General features: G+C 44.3%; 1 protein-coding gene across 1 annotated transcript; it reads left to right on the forward strand.

Annotated features, from left to right (window-relative positions):
* The first annotated feature begins 1,728 nt into the window (after window positions 1-1,728).
* Window positions 1,729-19,328, forward strand: LOC126400028 (period circadian protein homolog 2-like). Its single transcript, XM_050060441.1, has 22 exons — window positions 1,729-1,869; window positions 6,359-6,929; window positions 8,276-8,368; window positions 8,510-8,664; window positions 8,793-8,914; window positions 9,046-9,247; window positions 10,187-10,238; window positions 10,571-10,713; window positions 11,021-11,099; window positions 11,229-11,335; window positions 12,116-12,269; window positions 12,383-12,491; window positions 12,578-12,851; window positions 13,022-13,175; window positions 13,267-13,403; window positions 13,551-13,757; window positions 13,868-14,113; window positions 14,237-15,363; window positions 15,469-15,685; window positions 15,852-16,083; window positions 16,220-16,370; window positions 16,472-19,328. Exons 2-22 carry the CDS (start codon window positions 6,475-6,477, stop codon window positions 16,625-16,627), a joined length of 4,572 nt encoding a protein of 1,523 aa, XP_049916398.1. The 5' UTR covers window positions 1,729-1,869; window positions 6,359-6,474; the 3' UTR covers window positions 16,628-19,328.
* Window positions 19,329-21,564: the final 2,236 nt, after the last annotated feature.

Below are 21,564 nucleotides of genomic sequence, written 5' to 3' on the forward strand. Positions count from 1 at the left end.
ATATATTTCACTGAATGCTACAGTTCTCTCTTCCTCTGGGACGGTCGCAAGGCCTCCTGGGAAATGTTGGAAAACACACCCAGCAAGACAAACCCAACTACAGAGCCTCATGCAGCATTAGCCTCTCAGTATGATATCATGCAAGACATTTTTAGAGAGGGTGGATGTGAGAGACCTGGCTCTCACAAAGCAGACAGCGGGGTGTGTTGTTGACTAGTATGCCACCTCAGCGGGTGGGTGTGTGGCTGCCACTTGAAACTGGCACTTCCCGGCACTCAAGAGCGCCCAAGTCCAGATTTCTGCGCTGAGCTACTCTATGGAGGCTCTTGGCTTGAGAGGGGGAAATATGGTGTTGTGGCTGCCATGCCAGCATATGAACACAACAAAGTCTGCTCGCTCCAGCCCCATGACGGAGCTGCCATGTGCAGGCTTTACACAAAGCAGGATCCCATTCATCATAGCAGGCTGTTGGACAACAGACAGATAAGGAGAGGATGTAAACACTCTTCCTTTTCAAATAATATACCTGATGATGCAAGCAGCAGAGAGGGAGGGAGGGGTTGTTTTGACAGGAAGCTGTGGCCTCCTTATGTTACTTTAAAGCAGTCATGCCTGTATTCTATAAACGTCCAAAACACACAATGATAAAGCAGTTAAAATCAAGTAGGGTTTCAGAAGTGATTGAGTTTGCAGCCCTGATCTCCTCAGGCAGGTCACTCCAAAGTGGAGGGGCTCTGGCTGCAAAGGCCCTATCACCTGTGCATTCATCTTCACCTCGGAGCAACAAGAAAAGATGCATCTGAGGATGTCAGGGTGTCGAGAAGCAACACAGGGCAATAAGAAATATGTTATATAACTTGGAGCAAGGTCTCTCAGGGCTTTGTAAGTCATCAATAACATCTTGAAATCAATTCTAAAAGCAACAGGTAACCAGTGTGGGGAAGCCAGGACTGGTGTGATGTGGTCATGTTTTCTAGATTCTGGCAGCAGAGCTTTTTGGATGAGCTGGAGGCGCGAGACAGACATTTCATAAGTGCTTTATGGAGAAAAGGCAGCATCAGTGAAGTGCAGTTACAGCTGTGACGCAGGCTACTGTGGAAAACATGGACTTTGCGCCTTTTGCTTGGAGATGCACTCCCAGAGTTGCATCAACATGTGTATTTAAAGTGTGTTTTTAAGGTTGTAATTTGTAATTAAGCTGCTGTGGGTGCAGTAGGTTGCGATACGGGACACTGCACCAGCGCGCACGGGGTTGAAATGTTTTATTTCCTGCAGTGTGGCGTTACGCACACTAAAACCGAGGCGAATTAAACGTTGTTATTGTCTCATATTTAATATATTTTATTATTTCCTGGTTGTGTCCGCTGCAGACTTTCGCACTTATGTAATTTCAACACTCGAGACGTTGTTTTAGAGCCGGCGTAGTCGTAACTACTCCAGCCTCACACTGCACGATACACACAACATGGGATTCCACGTGCAGTGGATGGCTTGTTTATATAAAACGACGGACAGCGCTCTGCACCAATGACTGCGCGCGACTGCAATGCCGTCATCTTCGCCATGGAAACCCTTAGTTTTGCACCAATGGAAACACACCAAAGGCGGAGCTTGAATTGAGGTCGAGCGCTGAGCTCTATGATTGGTCAGCTTGAATTGAGGTCGAGCGCTGAGCTCTATGATTGGTCAGCGGCTACGTGCCGTAGAAAGCCGGGGAGGAACCGCCGACTACTGTGTCAACTCGTCTGAAGTCAGCCTCCCATTGAGGAATGCTGGAGCTTTAACCTGAGTGTTTCATCCACTCCTCGGTTTTATTTTTACCCGACAACCAGGACAACAAGAAAAGGGATTTTTATCTCGACAACACAGGTTGGTGTGCTCCTTTTCCGCCTCTAAATTGCAGCAAAAATTGAAAAACGAGCACAAAAAAATAAGTTGCATAACGTAATTCGATCTGCGCATGCGCGAATTTGTGGATTGCTCTACTTTTTGTACTTTTATAACCAAAACATGCCGGTGGGAGATGTTTTCTATACTCGTGGAGACGGGAAATGTGTGCTTTAGTGAAGTGGGTCCTCAGTGGAGAAATTAGTGATGTTTGGTGGCGGGTTTTGAGCGCTGTGGTTACTTTTACATAACTGTGTCAGTGTACCGTGCAGTGGATTGCAGGTCAACGTGTGTGTGGATTTTGAATAGCAGGTCAATGGAGTTAGATGGGGGAAGGGATGTTTGCTCCCATTACAAATATGTTTTTATCGTGTTATCTTTAATTTAACATTGATGTCGCGTTGCGTGGTCTTTAAATGAAGCATGATAGACACTGTAAAATAACCAGTGGGTCATAAAATGTGTTTATATCAATGTTTTCCATGTTTCTGTTTCAGTTGGTAGGACTCAGAGAAAGCTTTGGCAGCTTGGCATTGTCTTATTTTTACATGTATCACCTGAGAAAACTGCTCTATTCCAATATATTAAATATAATTATGTCAAATATAATTGGGTGGACTTATATAAATGGATTATAATTTCCAAGCAAGTAGGTTTATTTCCAGTTTACTGCTTTCCTGTGGAGGCCCACTGTACTCACACACACATACACAGGAAACAGTTGGTCCCTGCCTTTCCACCTGTGGATATTATGTTGACATTACAATGCTGTTAAATTAATATGATCTGGATATTGATGCTGGACCTTTATGAGATAACCTCAGCTGGACCTTGAGCTGATTTTGACTTCTGATTATGGCAAATATGTCACCTTCATATGACCACACAGAAAGCTGCTGGGAGGTTTCCTGCAATGGAAAATAGTACTTAACTCTTAGTGACATTCTTTCAGCTTGGAGGAAGGTACTTTGCATCACAGTACTGTTACAAAACATTCCCATACCAGTAGATGTATATAACTATGATTAATTTTGTGGTATTAGTGATGTTATTATGACGTATAAGGTAAAAGATTCATGTAATAATAGAAAGATGTGTTGTAGACTGGCAGATATGTGATGTAACTCTGCTATGATGTCATTTAAATGAAATGCAGGAGCAGACCTTACATTATTAAAGATTAAATACACTCAAAAATCATATTAGAATATGTGCAGACACTTTGCAGTCATCCTGTCCACTTTAAATAACACTGGATTAATGTTTATGCCCTGGGATTACGCTGTTTGTGTAAATGATAAACAGGAGTAATTCCCCACCTTCACATTTTTTAATCTTTTTCACATTCTGTCATTAACTATACATACGTAACACCTGTCTCAAACTCCATTCACAAATGCACTTCAGAAGCAGGGTAGCCGGCTACAAGTGAAAGCATGTGGTTTTATGAAACAGGGCTACCACTGCTTGGTGCTGCACTGAAGCCACATCCATGTGACTGGAGCAGCGTTGTATAATGCCTGAGATCTGTGCTAGTGGAGAGAGGGCGCTCACTGAAACTGGTTTCTGAGCTGCAAGCAGAGGGAGCTCAGTTTCATTATATCACTCGACAGCTATGTTTTGAGGGATACAGGTTTGTGTGGCATATCTGGGAGAGTTTTGAGGATTTGGAGAGAGCACTTGGATAATCTCGCCTGCTGTCCTGTGAGGTCAAGTGGGAAAGGTGTCTCTGGGTAAGCTTGTATATGATTGCATGTTCTTTTAAAGTTTAAATAGTTAGATATAGACAGGAAATTGACTGGGGTTATGGTTTGTTTTTATGACTGCTACAGTCAAGCCAATATAATGGTTGTCAAGTGTTGAATGTTTTCATGATAACGCAGTTTTTTAAAGGGAAAAATAATTGCAAACTCCATAATGTTGCAGATCTTGATATCTTCTGTGTTTGGCAACAGTTTTATCGTATTAACATAGTTCTTCCGTGTTTTGTAGCATTTATTGTCAGCTCCGCAAGGACGTAATACCCTGCTGCATACAGTTAACACTGTTTCCAGTAATCTCACTGAGTAATATGAAATTACATGCTGAGTTATACAATGTCACTGTTTTTTGTGCAGTGTTATAAACTTTAACGAGTGCACTACAATGAGCCTGTGTTACTGTTTTCATCTTTCCAACCTGAGCCCTAACTTCCCCCTTATTGGCTGACATCATTCCAACCTGTTGTCACTCCAAGCTCTGTTGATTGGTCATTTGCAGCAGCCAATAGAAAGTCCTCTCAGTCTGTTAAACCCTCTGTTAAAAGAGTGGGTCATGTCCTAAGGTGGCAGTGGGTGTGTGGGCGGCTGGAAAGAAAGTCTACCAGGTTTTTTTTGTAGATCTTTAAAACGGGAAAAATCCTCCCTAAAACTTGGAAAGTTATGTAAATGAGCTTATGTAAAGGAGAGAAGAATAGACAAGCTGAATTTGCAGTCTTATATAAATAGCTGCACTCTGATCTTGGAAAGCAGGAAAATAGAGAAATATTTTGGATTTGGCTTCAGTACCTGTTGCCAGTGTGGCGTAAGCAGACCTTAATAGCTCCAATACTGCTGGTCTGTTGGAGAGGGTGTAGGAGGAGGAGGAGGAGGTTTCAGAGCTCTTTTATTTTTATATGAATCAAGTTTATTTTAGAGATTGAATAAGATTGTTACTCCTCCAAATGTTTATGAATAGTCTTTTTAATTGTTGTTTACCAAATGCAAGTGAAACTCAAACTGTGTTTACAATGTGGACGCTCTGGACTGTTATCGAGCTGGCTGGTTGTCTGAGGTGACTTATGTAATTACTGAATATGATATTAATGATAGAAGGTAAATGTTGCGAGAGGGACGTTGCACATCTTTGTATGCTTCTGCATGGGCTAAAACTAGTGGCAATAGGTTGTTTTCTGACCGTCCCATTCCCGTATCTCAGGAGAGCATAGAGGGAATTTCATTACATTTGGAACAAACTTTCACTTGAACTTCAGGTTGAATTGATTAGAATCTGGTGATCAGGTTAGCCGTACCATATATGAAGGCAATGCCATGGCTGCAGAGGCTGTGGGTTCGATGCCAGCCTGCAGCCCTTTGCTGCATGTCATCCCTTATCTCTGTCTCCCCACCCTTCGCACCCCCATCCTATAAAAAAAAAAGCAAAAAAATAACCCAGAAAAAGAAGAATTTGGTGGTCAAATGTCACTCCCACCTCACAAAACATCTTTGTGGCCATAACTCAAGAATACATACCCTAGTCGAGTAGAATAAAATGATTAAGTGATGACATTTTAGATTCAAAAAGTCAAAGGTCAGCTTCACTGTGACATCATAACGTTCTGCAACAACACTTTTCTGGCCATCACCCAAAGCCATAAGTCGGGAACAGAAGGGGAGACATTTGGTAAGATTGGTGACACGAATCTTGGGTGTCCACTTCGAAACTGTTATTCACCGAAATCCCCCATGTTATTGTAGTGATAACTGCCATTTTGCCAAAAAAATAAGCACAATACCTGTGATTTAATTCTTTCAAAGCATTCACAACATATATGAGTTTGGACAGACAGGGATGCACACTGCAACTTAAATGGTTGGAGGAGGGATACAACATTGAGACAGTAATTCTAGTTTATATTGTTAGTTGATTCAGGGGCACTGCACCGTGTTACATAAGACTACGTCTGTTTGATTTAGACTGAAGTGAACATTGACAATGCATCAACACATCTGTTTATCATCTGCTTGTGTGGGAGCCGTGTCCTTAGCATCAATGATGATGATACTGTTGTGAGGGAGAGTCATTTTCTAACCAGAGCTTGATTGTCAGATTTTCCTCCTGACTGTTTATTAGTTAATTTGGGAAGGGTCAGGCCGGCGGCTGCAGAGGAGACAGGTTGATTAATGCAAATTATTTGAAAGTATGTTGTCTCTCTTACGTCTAAAATAGTCCTGATGCTTTGTGCGTGGCGAAGGTCTTTGTGTTGGTTCAGAGCTGTGTTTTCATCTCCGCAGACTCACCTTTCATATGAAAAAGCTCTTTTGAAAAATTTCACCGGATTAAACTGGTCTGGATCTTGAAAGGGCAAACAACGGCCTATTTACTGAGCAGACCTTTAGAGGGATGGGTGGCTGCAGCCTCTGTGTGAAATTGCGTGTGTGTTCGTGTCTGTCCCGCTGTGCCCCTTCTTTATCATTGACTTTTAAAAATGCTGCGATCCAAGGCTACACTGTGTGATCAGATCAAAGCGGCGGCTAATTCCCATTGATTGCTGTTTATTTTAGGACTGTATCTTTACTATTGATCTGCCAACTATAGAAGTGCACTATATTGTAAGGGGTGTGTGTGAGTAATTCCACCTGTGTTTTATTTTCCTCCTGTAGGCATAGAAGTGCACTGTATTGTAAGGGGTATGTGTGAGTAATTCCACCTGTGTTTTATTTTCCTCCTGTAGGCTGCATCGCCACATCTGAGGCCTCAACTCCATTTACGCGCAAGTGCCATGGGCTTCATGGCAGTGCAATGTGGAAGGTAACTTAGTCTCGCATCTTTTGCCTCTTGGTTCGCCTCATGTCTGAGGACAGTGATCCAAAGCACTACCTGTACTCAACCCTGGAGGGGCGCGAGAGGAACCGGGAAAGGGTCGGCTTCCAGTTGGAGGAAGAGGAAGGCTCTCCCTGCGGCGCCATCAGCCAACTTCACCGCATGGCCACCAGCTACAGCGAGGGTTGCGGCGGGCCGGACAGGGTTGAACTAGAAGCGGAGTTGGGACTGGCCTCCGAGGGCAGCGACAGCAGCCACGAGCACCCAGCCTCGCCGCGCTCCCCTCATGATGACAGGAAGCGGCCACGACCACCCTTGCACGAGGACGTAGAGATGGGTGGCAGCGGCTCGAGTGGGAGCGGGACCGAGTCCCATGGTAACGAGTCGCATGGCAATGAGTCCCATGGCAATGAGTCTGTGGGCAGCTCAAATGGCAATGGCAAGGATTCTGCTCTATTGGAGTCTTCAGGGAGCAACAAGAGGTGAGGGCACACCAAATGCACTGAATCATGGTAAATGAGGTTTTTTCCCACCACCATGGGGGAGTGGACCATCTAGGTCACGGAAGTAAGGTTCATTAAATGTAATAGACGGGCCATTTTCTCCTCTGTGAGTCATTGTCGGTCTGAGTCATTGTTGTAGTCTAGCAGCAACTGTCTCAGACTGAGGAAAGCAGCAGGTATTTTATTTCTAGTTATGACACAGACTGTAAAAGATAATGACTATATTTAAACGCACATTGATATTTTACCATAAGTCAGAAAATGACAAGACTTTGAATTCTATACAGGTTAGGGAAACAGCATATTCTGTTCAGGCCTTTTTCGGAACTTAGCTTTGTCCGATTAAGACGTGGGATTTGCGGTATCACGCAACGCATTTGTAATATGTGTCTCAGTTGGGATTTATACCACAGTTTGCAACACAAACAATAGTAGTGATAACTTTGTGCCTTTTGTTATTAGCATTCGAACGGCACATCACAAAAAAAAACTCTGGGCTACAAAAGGCACCACAGAGTAGTTGTAGTCAGCTGACAGCCACCCAGCTGTGCAGGCGTCACCAGAAACGGATTTGGCGGCAGATGACGCCCGAGAGGGATTGACGTGCTGTCAGCTGATGATTGTACTCTGCTTCCCTCCGCTTTGTGCTCTCATCTCCTATAACGGCTCACTTAAATTTGAAGATATTGACGTGTCCTCCTTTGCTGCCGCATTGCATAAATCAAATTGTCAGATTTCTTTTTTTTATCACTCCATCAGTCACACTGCAATCTTAAGGCCTGTACATGAGCGGTAATTTTTAAACAGCAATTTAAAGACTTGTTGTTTAAAGATTTGTTCGTACAGACCTGTTCCATGTGAAAAGTACTTAAAGAAGACCTTGTTATGTAACCCTTTTTAAAACATTTAGGGAGAATATATGACTTGGTATTTCTCACAATTTTGTCTTCACATTTCCAAATGGGCATTTCACGATTTTCTTCATATTATTTTTGTGAACTTTTAAGTATTAATTAAGGCTTAATAATCTGAGATAATAGAGTAACCACCTGGTTCTTTATTCGAACTTAGCCACTACATTTCAAACCCAGGGACGGAAATGTTTGACACGTCTGCTAGTTCCTTGATAAGCTACTGTCCATATTTGTATAGACTGCTTTATACAGATGGTATGCTTGTGGTGTTCTGGGTACATTCTTCAACACTAAGTCCTTGACTCACTTCACATGTTTAGTCTTACCTTTTGTTTTGGTGCTCTAACCGTTCTTTCATTATGGTGCTGTTTGTGGTCCTTCTTCAATAACACATGTCGTTCATGGTTACAGCTCAAACTCTCACAGCCCCTCGCCGCCAAGCAGCTCCAACGCCTTCAGTCTGGTGAGCTCAGAGCAGGACAACCCCTCCACCAGCGGCTGCAGGTTAGCAAGCACACGTCTTACATGTTATCCCTCATGATTCAGTTTGAATCACATGCTGGTAGCACCTTCTCATGGTGTGACAGCACCGATGAGGCCTTGTAATTCTGACACACGTGTATCTGTCTCGTCCCCACCCTGCAGCAGCGAACAGTCAGCCAAAGCGAAGACACAAAAGGAGCTCTTCAAGACCCTCAAGGAGCTGAAGATGCACTTGCCGTCAGAAAAGAGGAGCAAGGGCAAATCCAGCACAGTCAACACGCTTAAATATGCGCTGCGATGTGTCAAACAGGTGAAAGGTAAGACTCCATGCAAGTGTTCATGCATGTTCTCACATCAGTAATGTCAACTCTCCATTGATGAATAAAGTGATGTTTCTTTGGTAATTACGCATTTAAATTAAAATGCTCTTCTCTTTGTTCTGCAGCCAATGAGGAATACTACCAGATGCTAATGGTTAATGACAGTCAGCCTCCAGGGTTCGATGTATCGTCCTACACCATCGAGGAAATCAACAGCATCACCTCTGAGTATACCGTCAAAAACACTGTAAGCACCTCTGATCTTCACTTCTAAGTCTGCAATGCAAGAGGAGACATCTTCAGTGCTTAGAACATCTTGAAATAGAAACACACCTAACAAACCTTTGTTTTGTTTTTTTGTACTTTTTTCACCTGCAGGATATTTTTGCTGTAGCCGTCTCACTCATCACGGGGAAAATTGTTTACATCTCGGACCAGGCGGCGTCCATCTTGAACTGCAAGCGTGAAGTTTTTAACAATGCCAAGTTTGTGGAGTTCCTGACACCTCAGGACGTCAGCGTGTTCTACAGCTTCACCACGCCCTACCGCCTGCCCTCATGGAGCATGTGCACCGGAGCAGGTACAAGCTACCTCTAACAGGAAGAAGTTTTTGGGTTCAGCTGTTTTTGTGTGGTCTACAGGGCTGTATTCAACTCAGAGTTATGTCAGTCAAATTAGATGTGATGTGAAACGGCTGCTTGGTCTCCAACTGGTGATTTGAATCTCCAACTTTCATGGGGCAGCCCTAATCTACTATACAGATCTAGAAATTTCACCCCACTGAAATCAACTAATATTTATTTATAACTGGGCCGACACGGGGCTGGACATTGTGGTCATGGATGCTAGAGTCTCATCACCCACAAAGGTCACGTGGGAAACCCACACTCACATCACCTGTACACACGCCAGCATCTATTTCCTGAGCATGACCCACCCCCGCACACATGCTTGTACACACATAGCACATATTTCATTAACATGCTCAATCACACATTGATGAATGCACGCCTACTCTCACACACCTGCCGCATATTTTCTGAGGACATAACGGCACGTTGCTGCAGTCGGAAGCTCTTGAGTTAGCGATTAACATGGTGCACCTGCAGAAATCTGATGCAAAGCACTGTAGAAACTCCTACCGTTTGAGAGCTGACATTTTCTTGTTGTTGACTCTTTGTCTTAGGGAGGTTAATAGGAGTAAATGGATTTTAAAAAATCTAGTAAAAACAAATTTCAGAGATGTAGAACTGCATCAAAATATGCAATCCTTTTGCAACCTTTTCCAAGTGCTCTGACTACAATGAGTTTTCAAACTTCAGTTGCATAACTGTAGAAAAACTTTTACAGTGCCTCTTTTGCTTTTTTATACAATCTATGGAAGTGAAACAAACTTCTCAGGTTCTGTCAACAGTGTGTTGAATATACATAGATGACTAACAGATGGCCTGTTTGGAGATACTCAATCCAATGCATCCGGTGTTGTACTCATCCCACCTTCTCCCTGTCTTTCCTTCAGACTCCTCTCCCACGGAGTGCATGCAGGAGAAGTCCTTCTTTTGCCGCATCAGGTGAGTGACAGCAGCCAGCGCTGTCTCTGATTCAATAGTTTCCTGCTCAAACGAGCTCTGAGTCAACACAGGGATGATAGAGAGGAGTGAGGAAGTCAGCAGCTGTGAGCTTTGAATCTGTTTCTCCATCTAGTGGCCAGATGGGGTGTTGCAGCTGCAGTGATCATGTTGTCATATGATAAGATTAGTGGGCAGGCTTGATGTATATTAGAAACTATTCAGGAAATCCATGCAGGCTGATTATTTTTCTTAGATATCCAGGCAAAATGTGCTAAAAGCTAATACTGCTGCTCTGAAACAGTATTATAATGGTGTGTGCATGTGTGTTGTAGTGGTGGTAAGGAGCGTGAAGGGGATCTGCAGTACTATCCTTTCCGCATGACTCCATACCTGATGAAAGTCCAGGATGCTGAGCTGGCTGAGGAGCAGTTCTGCTGCCTCCTGCTGGCGGAGAGGGTGCACTCTGGATATGAAGGTGAGGCCTGCGAGCACACACACACACACACACACACACACACACACACACGGTTTGACACGCATACTTTGGTGTTAATTTTGTTTTCTTTTAAATATATCAGTTTTAACACAGTTCTCCGCTGTTACCAACTAGAGTTAATCGTAGCTGTGTGACTGTGTATTTTTCCCCTTTCTTGGCTATACATTGATGTCACAAACATTGAATAAAGCAGCAGCCTAAAAGTGAGCTCCTGCACATGTTCAATAAGCACCATTTGCCACTTTGTTGTGTAAGTCAGTTAATTTTTTTCCTTCTCTTTCCACAGCACCCAGAATCCCTCCTGACAAGCGAATCTTCACCACCACACACACACCTAACTGTGTGTTCCAGGATGTGGATGAGAGGTGAGTTGATGGAGCCCCACAGAAAACACACACACATACGTCACATTGTGCATTCGAGCTGCTGTCCTCTGTTGAACAAAGTGAATATTTTTAACTTGTTGTAACAAGCTGTTGTTGTTTCTCCATCAGGGCTGTACCTCTGTTGGGTTACCTCCCTCAGGACCTGATCGGGACCCCCGTGCTTCTCAATCTGCACCCAAGTGACCGGCCCTTGATGCTGGCTGTGCATCGCAAAAGTAAGAACCCCTTTCATTCATGTGATTTCATTAAGGAATGGACTCAGCATCAGTGCAGAGATGAATTTGGCATCCACAGTAACAGATTGTAGTTGCCACATTCATGATTTCCCAGTTAAAGATACTTTGACAAGTAGCAGTGATGTTGCGAGGTACGTCCCCGACACATTGAAATCCAAAAGGGTAACGTTATTGAACAAATTTCAGAAAGGTTACCTAATCACCCCACAGTGGACTTTAGTCTGACTGGTTTTATATGAAATAATCTGCAGACTGGATCTACAGCCCAGCTGCTGGAAACAGCTGCTCAGCTGGCAGATGTCCTGGGGACAAACAGCACTGTCACTCTGACTTTATATGTCCATTTATTGCCACTGCTGAAATACATTTCTACTTAATACTTACACAGTTTATCACTTTTGTGCTGATTTTGTTGGACACATGTTCACATGGAGTCCAACATGCTAGTTTAGCATTAGCATGAGCCTCAGATAGCTAAACTTCGCCACATAACTACAGTTTATAACAGTTAACATGAGTTTAACACTACAATGTGCCAAAAAACAATGAATTTTATTGGGGACCCATTGAAATAGCCCCTCTGGGTCCGAGATGACTCATCTCATCAAAACCAATCAACATCACTGAAACAGAAAAGAGCCTGTGTTGATCTCCCACTCACAGTACACTCAAAGAAAAATAATTTAATTATCTAACTTGTGCTTTAAACCTTTTGTGTTGCTCGGCTCTCACTCACACACTCTACCTGACACTTGACAGTTCTGCAGTATGCCGGTCAGCCATTCGACCACTCCTCGATCCGTTTCTGTGCAAGAAACGGCGAGTACATCACCCTTGACACCAGCTGGTCCAGCTTCGTCAACCCCTGGAGTCGCAAGGTCTCCTTTGTCATAGGCAGGCACAAAGTCCGCATGTGAGTATATTTATGTTGAAGCTATGTTTTAGCTGAGGTTTTTTTGTCACCAGTGGTGGTGTGTTGGGATATATTTCACTTTGAACCTTCTGACTGGTCTGTGGGTTTTTCAGGGGTCCTGTGAATGAAGATGTCTTTGCAGCACCAGCTTTCCACGGAGGGAAGATGATGGACTCAGACATCCAGGAAATTAGTGAACAGATCCATAGGCTGCTACTCCAAGTATGTACCCACACAAACACTTAACTGAAATACACATTTCCCTGCACGCGTTTGTCCATTTCTGTAACAACCTTTCTTGTCTGCAGCCGGTCCACAACATGGGCTCCAGTGGCTATGGTAGCCACGGCAGCAATGGTTCCCACGAGCAGCTGGTGAGCATCAGCTCGTCAAGTGAGAGCAACGGGAACATCGTGGGGGCAAACACAGTGGAGGAGACAAGCAAGACCAAGCCTCCTAGGACGTTCCAGGAGATTTGTAAAGGGGTACATATGATGAAGAACCAAGACTCCCAGGTCTGCCTGCGCTCCCCTCCCCCTTCGCCATCACCATCCAAGCCCGAGCATAAAAAGACCATTGACAGTGAGTCCAGTTCAGTATCACCAAATGGGTACCATTCTGTGGTTGCTTTGACTCCAAGTTCTTAACAAGGAGTGCATTTGTGCTTGTGCCCCTAAAACATTTCAAATCAAACAGAAACAGAGCAAATATATTTTATATTTTCTGACATTTTCTTTTCCCTTCCCTTCCAGCCGCAGCTCAGAAGAGTCCAGCGTCGCGTCTGAAAGACTCGATTCCCTCTCTGCACGTCAGAGACAGCACTGCAGCCAGCATGGAGGACTTCCCCTGCAAAGACCAGACTGTCTGCTCCTACCAGCAGATCAGCTGCCTCGACAGTGTCATCAGGTACAGCTTGGAGTTTTATTCATGAATGATGATAGTTTGAAGACTTGTTTAAAGCGTGCACTCTCTGATTAACTGCATATCTGTTCCTCAGGTACCTGGAGAGTTGTAACATCCCAATCACGGTGAAGAGGAAGTACCAGTTCTCCACCAATACCACCTCCTCCAACTCTGATGACGACAAGAAGAGCTCAGAGGACGGCATGCAAGTGCCTCAGGATACCAACCCAGGTATGTGCACACCATGCATCTGATCACACATGTCACACAGGATATCAGATTCAATTTTGCAAAGAAAAAACACATTGATAGGAATTGGACTGTAATTACTGTATCTGTGGCTTGGAACTAACAGAGGATTACTCTCTCCCCATCCAGATCCTTTGATGCTAGACGCCCAGCCAGGCCTGTCAAACATGAAAGCACCCAAGAAGCCTTCATCTGGGGCAGCTGCTGTGGTGGGAGGCCCCCTGGCACCCCTCACCCTGCCCAGCAAGGCTGAGAGCGTGGTTTCAATTCCCTCGCAGTGCAGCTACAGCAGCACCATCGTCCACGTGGGAGACAAGAAGCCTCAGCCAGAGTCTGGTGAGTGTCATGTTCTTTACATAACTGATGTTGGACATTTTTTATCAAAGTGTGAGATTTAAAAAAAAGTTCTGTTAGACTGATGTTCATGGCTCTGATTCCTTCTACAGAGATTATCGAAGACGTGGCAGAGAGCCCTGCTCCCCCGGCTCTGCCTGTCAGCGTGGTGTCTCCGCCCAGCCAGGAGAAGGAGGCCTACAAGCGGCTGGGACTGACCAAACAGGTGCTCGCTGCACACACCCAGAAAGAAGAGCAGGCCTTCCTCAACCGCTGCAGAGAGCTCCGCAATGCCAGGACCTTCCAGAAGGACTATTCCACGTATCTGCACAAGCAGAGGGGTCCAGTCAATGCTGAAGGTACACTGAACATTTAATAGTGACCACATGAAATTAAAATGCTGTAAAAGATTATGACTGTTAATCCTTTTCTATTATATCTGAAAAACAACCCTCTGACTTCTTCTCCATGTGTCACCTTAGAAACATCTGCACTACGAGGTGCAGCCAAACAGGGCACCACCAGGCCCGAGACCACTGCCAAGAAGGGCAACCGTAACAGGAAGTCCAAGAAGCCGCGGATGAAGCATCCTGATTCATCAGACAGCGCAGTGTCAAACCGAAAACCCCGTCCACCTCTCCAGGGTCTCAACCAAACCTCATGGTCCCCGTCAGAAGCATCCCAATCTGCTTTTAACGTCTCCTATCCAGCCATGGTGCCTGCCTACCCGCTCTACCCTCCTGCACCTGCAGCCCCAGCACAGGCCCCCCGCCCTGACCCCTCCCTTTCCACAGGCTTTGGAGAGGGGCAGAGCACCCAAGCCCCACCCTCTGCTGCTCCATTTGCTGCACCCATTGTTACACCTGTGGTGGCCCTGGTGTTACCCAACTACCTCTTCCCCCAAATAGGACAGTTAGGTCAGATGGGGCAGCTGGGGGCTGCTCCTAGACCAACGTTTTTCCCTGAGCAGACGCAGGCACAGCCTGCATACGCTACTCAGCAGCCCTTTCAGCCACCACAGCCAGCCTTTGCCATGCAAACACAACCCCCCTTCACCAGCCAACAGCCGTTCCCTGTGCAGACTGCCTTTGCCCCCCAGCAGCAATTCCAACCCGCTCAGACCCCCTTCACTACCCAGCAACCTTTCCAGGCCTCTCAAACCCCCTTCGCTACCCAGCAGCCCTTCCAGGCCCCTCAGACTGCCTACAATACCCAGCAGGCCTTCGCTGCCCAGCCTTCTTTCCCAGTGCAGACACAGTTTGTGGCTCAACCCCCTTATCCATCTCAGCCTTTCCCCTATAGCCTAGCCTCCGAGCCCCCCAAAGCTATGGCTGTGGAGCCCCGAGAAGGGGGGGCTTCACGCTCCTCCACCCCAGCCTCTGGAGCGAGGGAGCCTGCGACGTCTCCACCGCTGTTTGAGTCACGGTGCAGCTCGCCTCTGCAGCTCAATCTGCTGAGCATGGAGGAGGGACAGCGCTCGGTGGAACGGCAGGACAGCGCAGCGCCCCTTCTTGGGTGCCTGGGCATCAGTTCAGTAGCAGCATCAGGGGCAGCCGGGGCAGCAGGGGAGAAGAGCGGAGGCACAGCCAAGACTGAAGGCCACCAACAGGTGAGTCACAATATATTCAATGATAGAAAGAAAACAAATTTTGGATACACACACTGACACATAAAGCCTGTCGCAGTGCTGATGGATTGCTGCCTTGTGTTTCAGGTGGAGTCTCCAGGAGATGGGGCTCAGAGTGACGGAAACTCCTCATCCTGCGACTTGCTGGACATCCTGCTACAGGAGCAGGAGGACTCCCACTCTGGGACCGGATCAGCCACCTCTGGCTCCATGGGCTCAGGGTCAGGCTCCGGATCGGGCTCAGGATTGGGCTCAGGCTGCAACGGCTGTGGTACATCTAGTGGAGCGTCTGGCAGCAGAACAGGTCAGTAGAGAAACACCCAAGCCTGATAACGTAAACTTTTATCTATGCTACTTCGTACTAACACTTGTTTCTGATAAGTTGGTGTAAACAAGCATAACATTTCCTATGAATAGTATGTGTTTGAGCCTTTTTTTGACTTTTTCCTTGTCTCTAAAATTGTGTACAGGGAGCAGCCACACCAGCAAATACTTTGGCAGTGTTGACTCTCTGGAACAAGACCCTAAGTCTAAAACCAAGAAGAGAGGCGAAGGAGGCTCTGAGAGCAGCCAGTCGCAGACCAAGGTCTCCTCCCAGGGCGAGGGAGACCATTTAATCAAATTCGTTCTCCAGGAGCCTCTCTGGCTGCTGATGGCCAATGCTGACGACAAAGTCATGATGACGTATCAAATGCCGTCCAGGTGAGTCACTGACTGGGATTCAGTATTATTTTAGGGGTAAAAAGAAAAGGCCTATAATGCAACAAAAGACAGAAGTGAAGAAAGCCAAATGTGAAATTCAGATGTATTCAGTTTTTTTTTTTTTGGTGATCCACAGGGACATTCAGAGGGTTCTGCGAGAAGACAAGGAGAGGCTGCGGCAGATGCATAAGAGCCAGCCTCACTTCTCCAAAGACCAGCGACGAGAGCTAGTGGAGGAACACCCCTGGATGAGGCGGGGAGGTTTACCTGCTGCCATCAATGTGAAGGTCAGGACTACACACACATTGTGTATCTCACATATACATATATAGTTGTGAAAAAAATTGTCACATTTAAATGTATTTAATATTGGCCTGTGTGTGTTCAGGAGTGTGTCTACTGCGAGGACGCAGCAGCAGCCCCCATCGAGGAAGACCTGCCACACATGGACATGAATGAGCTGGGCGAGGAACTGGGCCAAGAGGGCCAGAATGCCCAAAGCCAATCAGAGGAGTCTCAGCCTCAGCCAGATGCTGGCTCGTGAAGACACACTCGGCCAGCAGGGGGACTCACTCGACCAGTCAGGGACCTTCATGATGCACACACACACAGACTTTGTGGATGTGAGACCAACAGCTGTGTGCCTGGCCATCCTCACAAACACACACAAACACACAGCATGAACTCAAGCAGAAAACTGTTGTTGCCATCGTGGTGAATATGAGGATGCGTGCGGCTCCTGTGATCATGTGTGTGAGTTGTGCTGAGGACTGCTGCTGAAACGCAGTTCTTCATGCCCCCATACAGGGGGCAGTGTACTATATGAGGGTCAGGCATACAAAGGCCCTCATCAAGTACTTTTGCCAGCTTACTTTCTCTCACACACACATTTTCTCTCATTGAAAGGACCTGGGCCCAGCTTGTGTGGTCGGTGACCTTTGGCCTCCCACATAAATGTATTTTTTATTTGATTGTTTCCCCATCCTCCTTGTTGGGGGCAGCGCTTAACAGCAACGTGAGCAATTATTATTCTAAAAAAAAAAAGACAAGGATAATAGTTAATGGACCTCTTTTAAACTTCATATATTTGAATTTTTAAGAATTTTATTTTGTCAGAAATGTTATTAACAAGCAGCTAAGCATTGCTGTATGAATACTGCCAGACATAATGTTTGTGTTTTCTTGTTTTCAAGCCCCTCAACCCCCCTTTTGTTTTCCCATTTTGAACTATGGAGAATAGTTGTGGTGTTGGATGATGTCGGCTGGGTCAAAGGGCAGGCACCGCCACTTTTGTATCATGAAAGAGTTTTTATCTCTACTCTCTGAACCTGCAACATCCAGGTGCAGAGCAGTGGTTGCACCCGACTGGGCAGCCAACAGAATGACATGGAGGTTGATTATAATCATCCTCAACAGAGACAGTCTAATACGAAGCGAGAGCTATTCATATAACTAAGTATCTTATTTATTTTCTACCAGATAATGTATCGAGAATAGATTGTTTTGAGCTAAAGCCAAATCCATTCTTACAGTTCTTATATGTATTAATACTACACATGCATCAACAGCAAAGTCAAAGTTACATTACAACTATAAACTGGAGTTAGCGTGTCTATTTCACAGAATAACCTCAAAGTGTTTTAGGCCTCTGTAGACCTTAAAAAAACACAGGTGCTAGGAACAAGTGGGCGTCATCGGAGATTAAAAAGCTGCTGAATTATATTTTGTTTGAAACGATCAACAGCAGGAAGTTGACTCGTGAAAAGAAGAGGTCGAAACACAGCACAGAAACCTGAGGCTGCAAATCAAATGTTTTTATGTCATTTAAACTTACAAGGTCCTTGGGATTGGCATTCCCCTTTCAATATCTGTTTCTATCTTTATATGATGTATTTTGTCTTTAACGACACAGGAGTATTCATGTACATTGCAGATTATTGAAAATATTGTCGAGTAATATTCTTTTTTGTCAATATGGTGCAGCTCTACTACAAAATGTCATTTTTAGAACAAATCCATGCGACGTCTGGGATTTCTACATTATGGAAAAATGACAATGTGTCATCTGCTCATTTTCTCACTGAGCTGGTTTTCCACGCTGAGAAACTTTGTATACAATATTGGCACCAAAATTCTCTAAATCTTAAGTCTCTGCAGGTGTGTGTGCTGCAGTACAGATTCTTAAAGCTGTTGTTCATTGGGATGTTTGAGACTGTGTTCTCAACAGAGGTCGAAACTGAGCATCAGCACTTAGATATGAGAGTACAGCGGGGAAAGAAACAGCATTATAATTGTAGCAAACAAGGGGACCGTGTTGCCTGAGTAACCTTCCATACAAACCCGGGTTACACAGGGAATGGTGGCCATCTGTAACCATGCGGCCCCTCCTTATCTTACATGAAGTATTAAGGAAACTGTGACCTGCAGTGGCTCCATGTAGTCGAGGTAAACTGTAGGAATACTGGGAACAACTCTGGTGCTACGGCAGAGAAACTGAGGCAGGGCTTGTGAATGTAACACAGACTGGACCAAGAGCATCTCACTGGTTTGTTTTCATGATTTTATTTTATTTTTCGTTCTCTTGTTCAATTTTTTTTATTGCTCTATTTTTCTATTTGTTTTCTCTTATGTGTTTGTTTGCGAAGGTAAGAGCTTTTTGAGTGGGGACGGACCCTTACCTCTAATAAAACCCAGGTCATGTTACTGTAAGCAGAACATAGCATGTGTATGCATGTGGGCAAAGCGCAATGGACAGAGTGGTCAGATACTTCAGTGATTCCAGCTTGTGGACGCCTGTCTGCTTTCTGTTCCGATGGTAGGATGCACAGAGAGGACAGGCGCTTTTCACCACCTTTAGCAACAGTCTGTCTCTGTCTTTTGTCTTTTTTCTGAGCGAAATATCTTGACGGGGGGCCTCCAACGCTCACTTGTGTATAAAAAAATGGATGCAGAGAGTATGTAAGGTAATATTTAAGCCTTACCTTTTTCATAAGGCCTTGCATAGAGGAAGTCCATTTTAAAGTAAATACACAACGGTGGGCTGTTGGAAGCACCCTGATCTATAAAGACATACACACGGTACTGGCACATGATGTTGTGTATGGTCATGTAAATTTGTTTCATTGCCACTGTATGAGTATGTGGTATATTAAACTAGCACAGTACTGTGCATTTTGTAGGTGAGCAGATGTGTTGTTTGAAACATGTTTGAGAAACAATGTTGTAATAAAACTACAGAAATATAACTCTTGACTCAGATGTTTTTCTGCTCACTGCTCAACATTTCAACTTCACACATTGTTGGCTAGTAGAGGAAAGAAACTGAAAACACTGATGAGGAAATAAATGATAAACCTGAAAACAATTTCATGCATAAAGTGAAACCATTATTTTGTAAGGTTATATTAGAGGTTGCTAATTATATTCAGCATTCACACTATTGTGATCCAATTTATTCATTCTTCCATTTCCTTTCAGCATTTTTCTGTACACTTTTTTAAATGACTACTACCTCTGCATACTTTTAGCTACAGAAACAATTCAAAGCCTTCATAGCCTTGTGTTGCTGTAGAGGAAGGTTTGAAATACTGAAAGAAGATGAACTTAATGAACCATGAAATATATTAGGCAGAACCTTGAGTATGAAATGGAATCATGGATATTTTTGTATGACACCGAAATGACAACATACTTTACAATTCAAACCTGTACCGTAACTGTTGGCGTTACCTATTTCTATTTATATCATTAGATTGTTATTCTCATGTATCACTAGGTGACATACCTATTCACATAATTTCTCACTAAAAAACGAAAGAAAGAAATTTCAATTAATTTTAACTTCCACCTTTTACAGTATTTCAGTTTAACTTCCATCTTTTCAGCAGTGTATTTCAGCTCTTAACTCCTTAGGCAATGCAATGCATCTTCCAGCTATGCCAGTTTTACATTTTAGCCTCCAGGTCTTTTCTACAGTGCAGTCGGTGCATTTGAGCTTTCAGATTTTTCAGGCAATTCATTTCATGTTCCTGCATTTTCAGCAATGCTTTGTGATTCATTTCAGCTTTTAGCATTCACAGGAATTTCCTGTGGTAAATCTATTTTCTAGTTTCATAGTAGATTTATCTGTTAATTACTTTTTTGATTGTTTGGTTAAAAATGTCAGAAGGCGTTAGAAAATGTTGATCAGGTTCAATCATAGGTCTGATCAGGTTCAACCCTAGGTCCCATTCTCTTCTCCATATACATGCTCCCCCTCAGTCAAATCATTCAAAAACACGACATCTCCTTTCACTGTTATGCTGACGACACCCAGCTTTATCTTCCTCTCAAACCTAACGACCAGTCCAGACTCACCAACATCCACAACAACTGCATTAATGAAGTAAAGTCCTGGATGGCAGCAAACTTCCTTCAACTCAATGACAGTAAATCAGAAATCATTCTCTTCTGCCCCTCTGACAACATCAACCTGATATCCAACAATCTTGGCAACCTATCCACTTTCATCAAACCTCACGTCAAAAACCTTGGTTTCATTTTTGATTCACCACTCAAGTTTGATAAACAGGTCAATTCAGTAGTTAAAGCCATTTTTTTCCATCTCTGCACCATTTCAAAACTCAAGCCATTCCTCACATTCAAGGACCTAGAAAAAGTCATCCACACCTTCATTTCCACCCGCCTGGATTACTGCAATTCACTGTACACCGGAATCAATCAATCAATCATCTGTCTCCCGCTTACAGATGGTACAAAACGCTGCAGCCAGACTTCTAACAGGAACCGTAAGAGAGACCACATTACCCCCATCCTGGCCTCTCTCCACTGGCTACCTGTTCAATTCAGAATTGATTTTAAACTGCTTCTGTTTGTATATAAATCCCTGAATGGTCTGGCCCCCACCTAGCTCACAGAACTTTTAACCCCCTATACTACCTCCAGATCCCTCAGGTCAGCTGACCTGGGGCTCCTAGCGGTACAACGCTCCGATTTTAAACACAGGGGTGACCGTGCCTTTGCGGTCGCAGCCCCCAGACTCTGGAACAGCATCCCCCCTTCTATCAGATTTGCCCCTTCCATTGACTCGTTTAAATCTAGGCTCAAAACATATTTCTTCTCAAAAGTATTTGTATCCCCCTGACATGATATTTTAATCTCCCACTCTGTGCTTATTTGTGCCTTGATTTATGTATGTATGTATGTATGTTACTGCTATGGCTCTGGTTTTTGTGTTATTGTGTTTCTTCTGTATTTTTTCATTTTTATTTTTTATATGTTCAGCACTTTTTTTAAATGTGCTTTATAAATAAAGTTGACTTGACTTGACTTGATCAGAATATCCTTGAACACAAGGTGACGTCTTCAGATGTCCAGTACCCAAAGATATTTAATTACCATTAAGTAAGACCAAGAAAAACAGCAAGTTCTCATATTTGAGAACATGGAACCATCAAAAATGTCATGCTTTTTGATTGCTTG

This window comes from Epinephelus moara, chromosome 2 (assembly GCF_006386435.1).
Source record: "Epinephelus moara isolate mb chromosome 2, YSFRI_EMoa_1.0, whole genome shotgun sequence".
Classification (NCBI taxonomy): Eukaryota; Metazoa; Chordata; class Actinopteri; order Perciformes; family Serranidae; genus Epinephelus; species Epinephelus moara.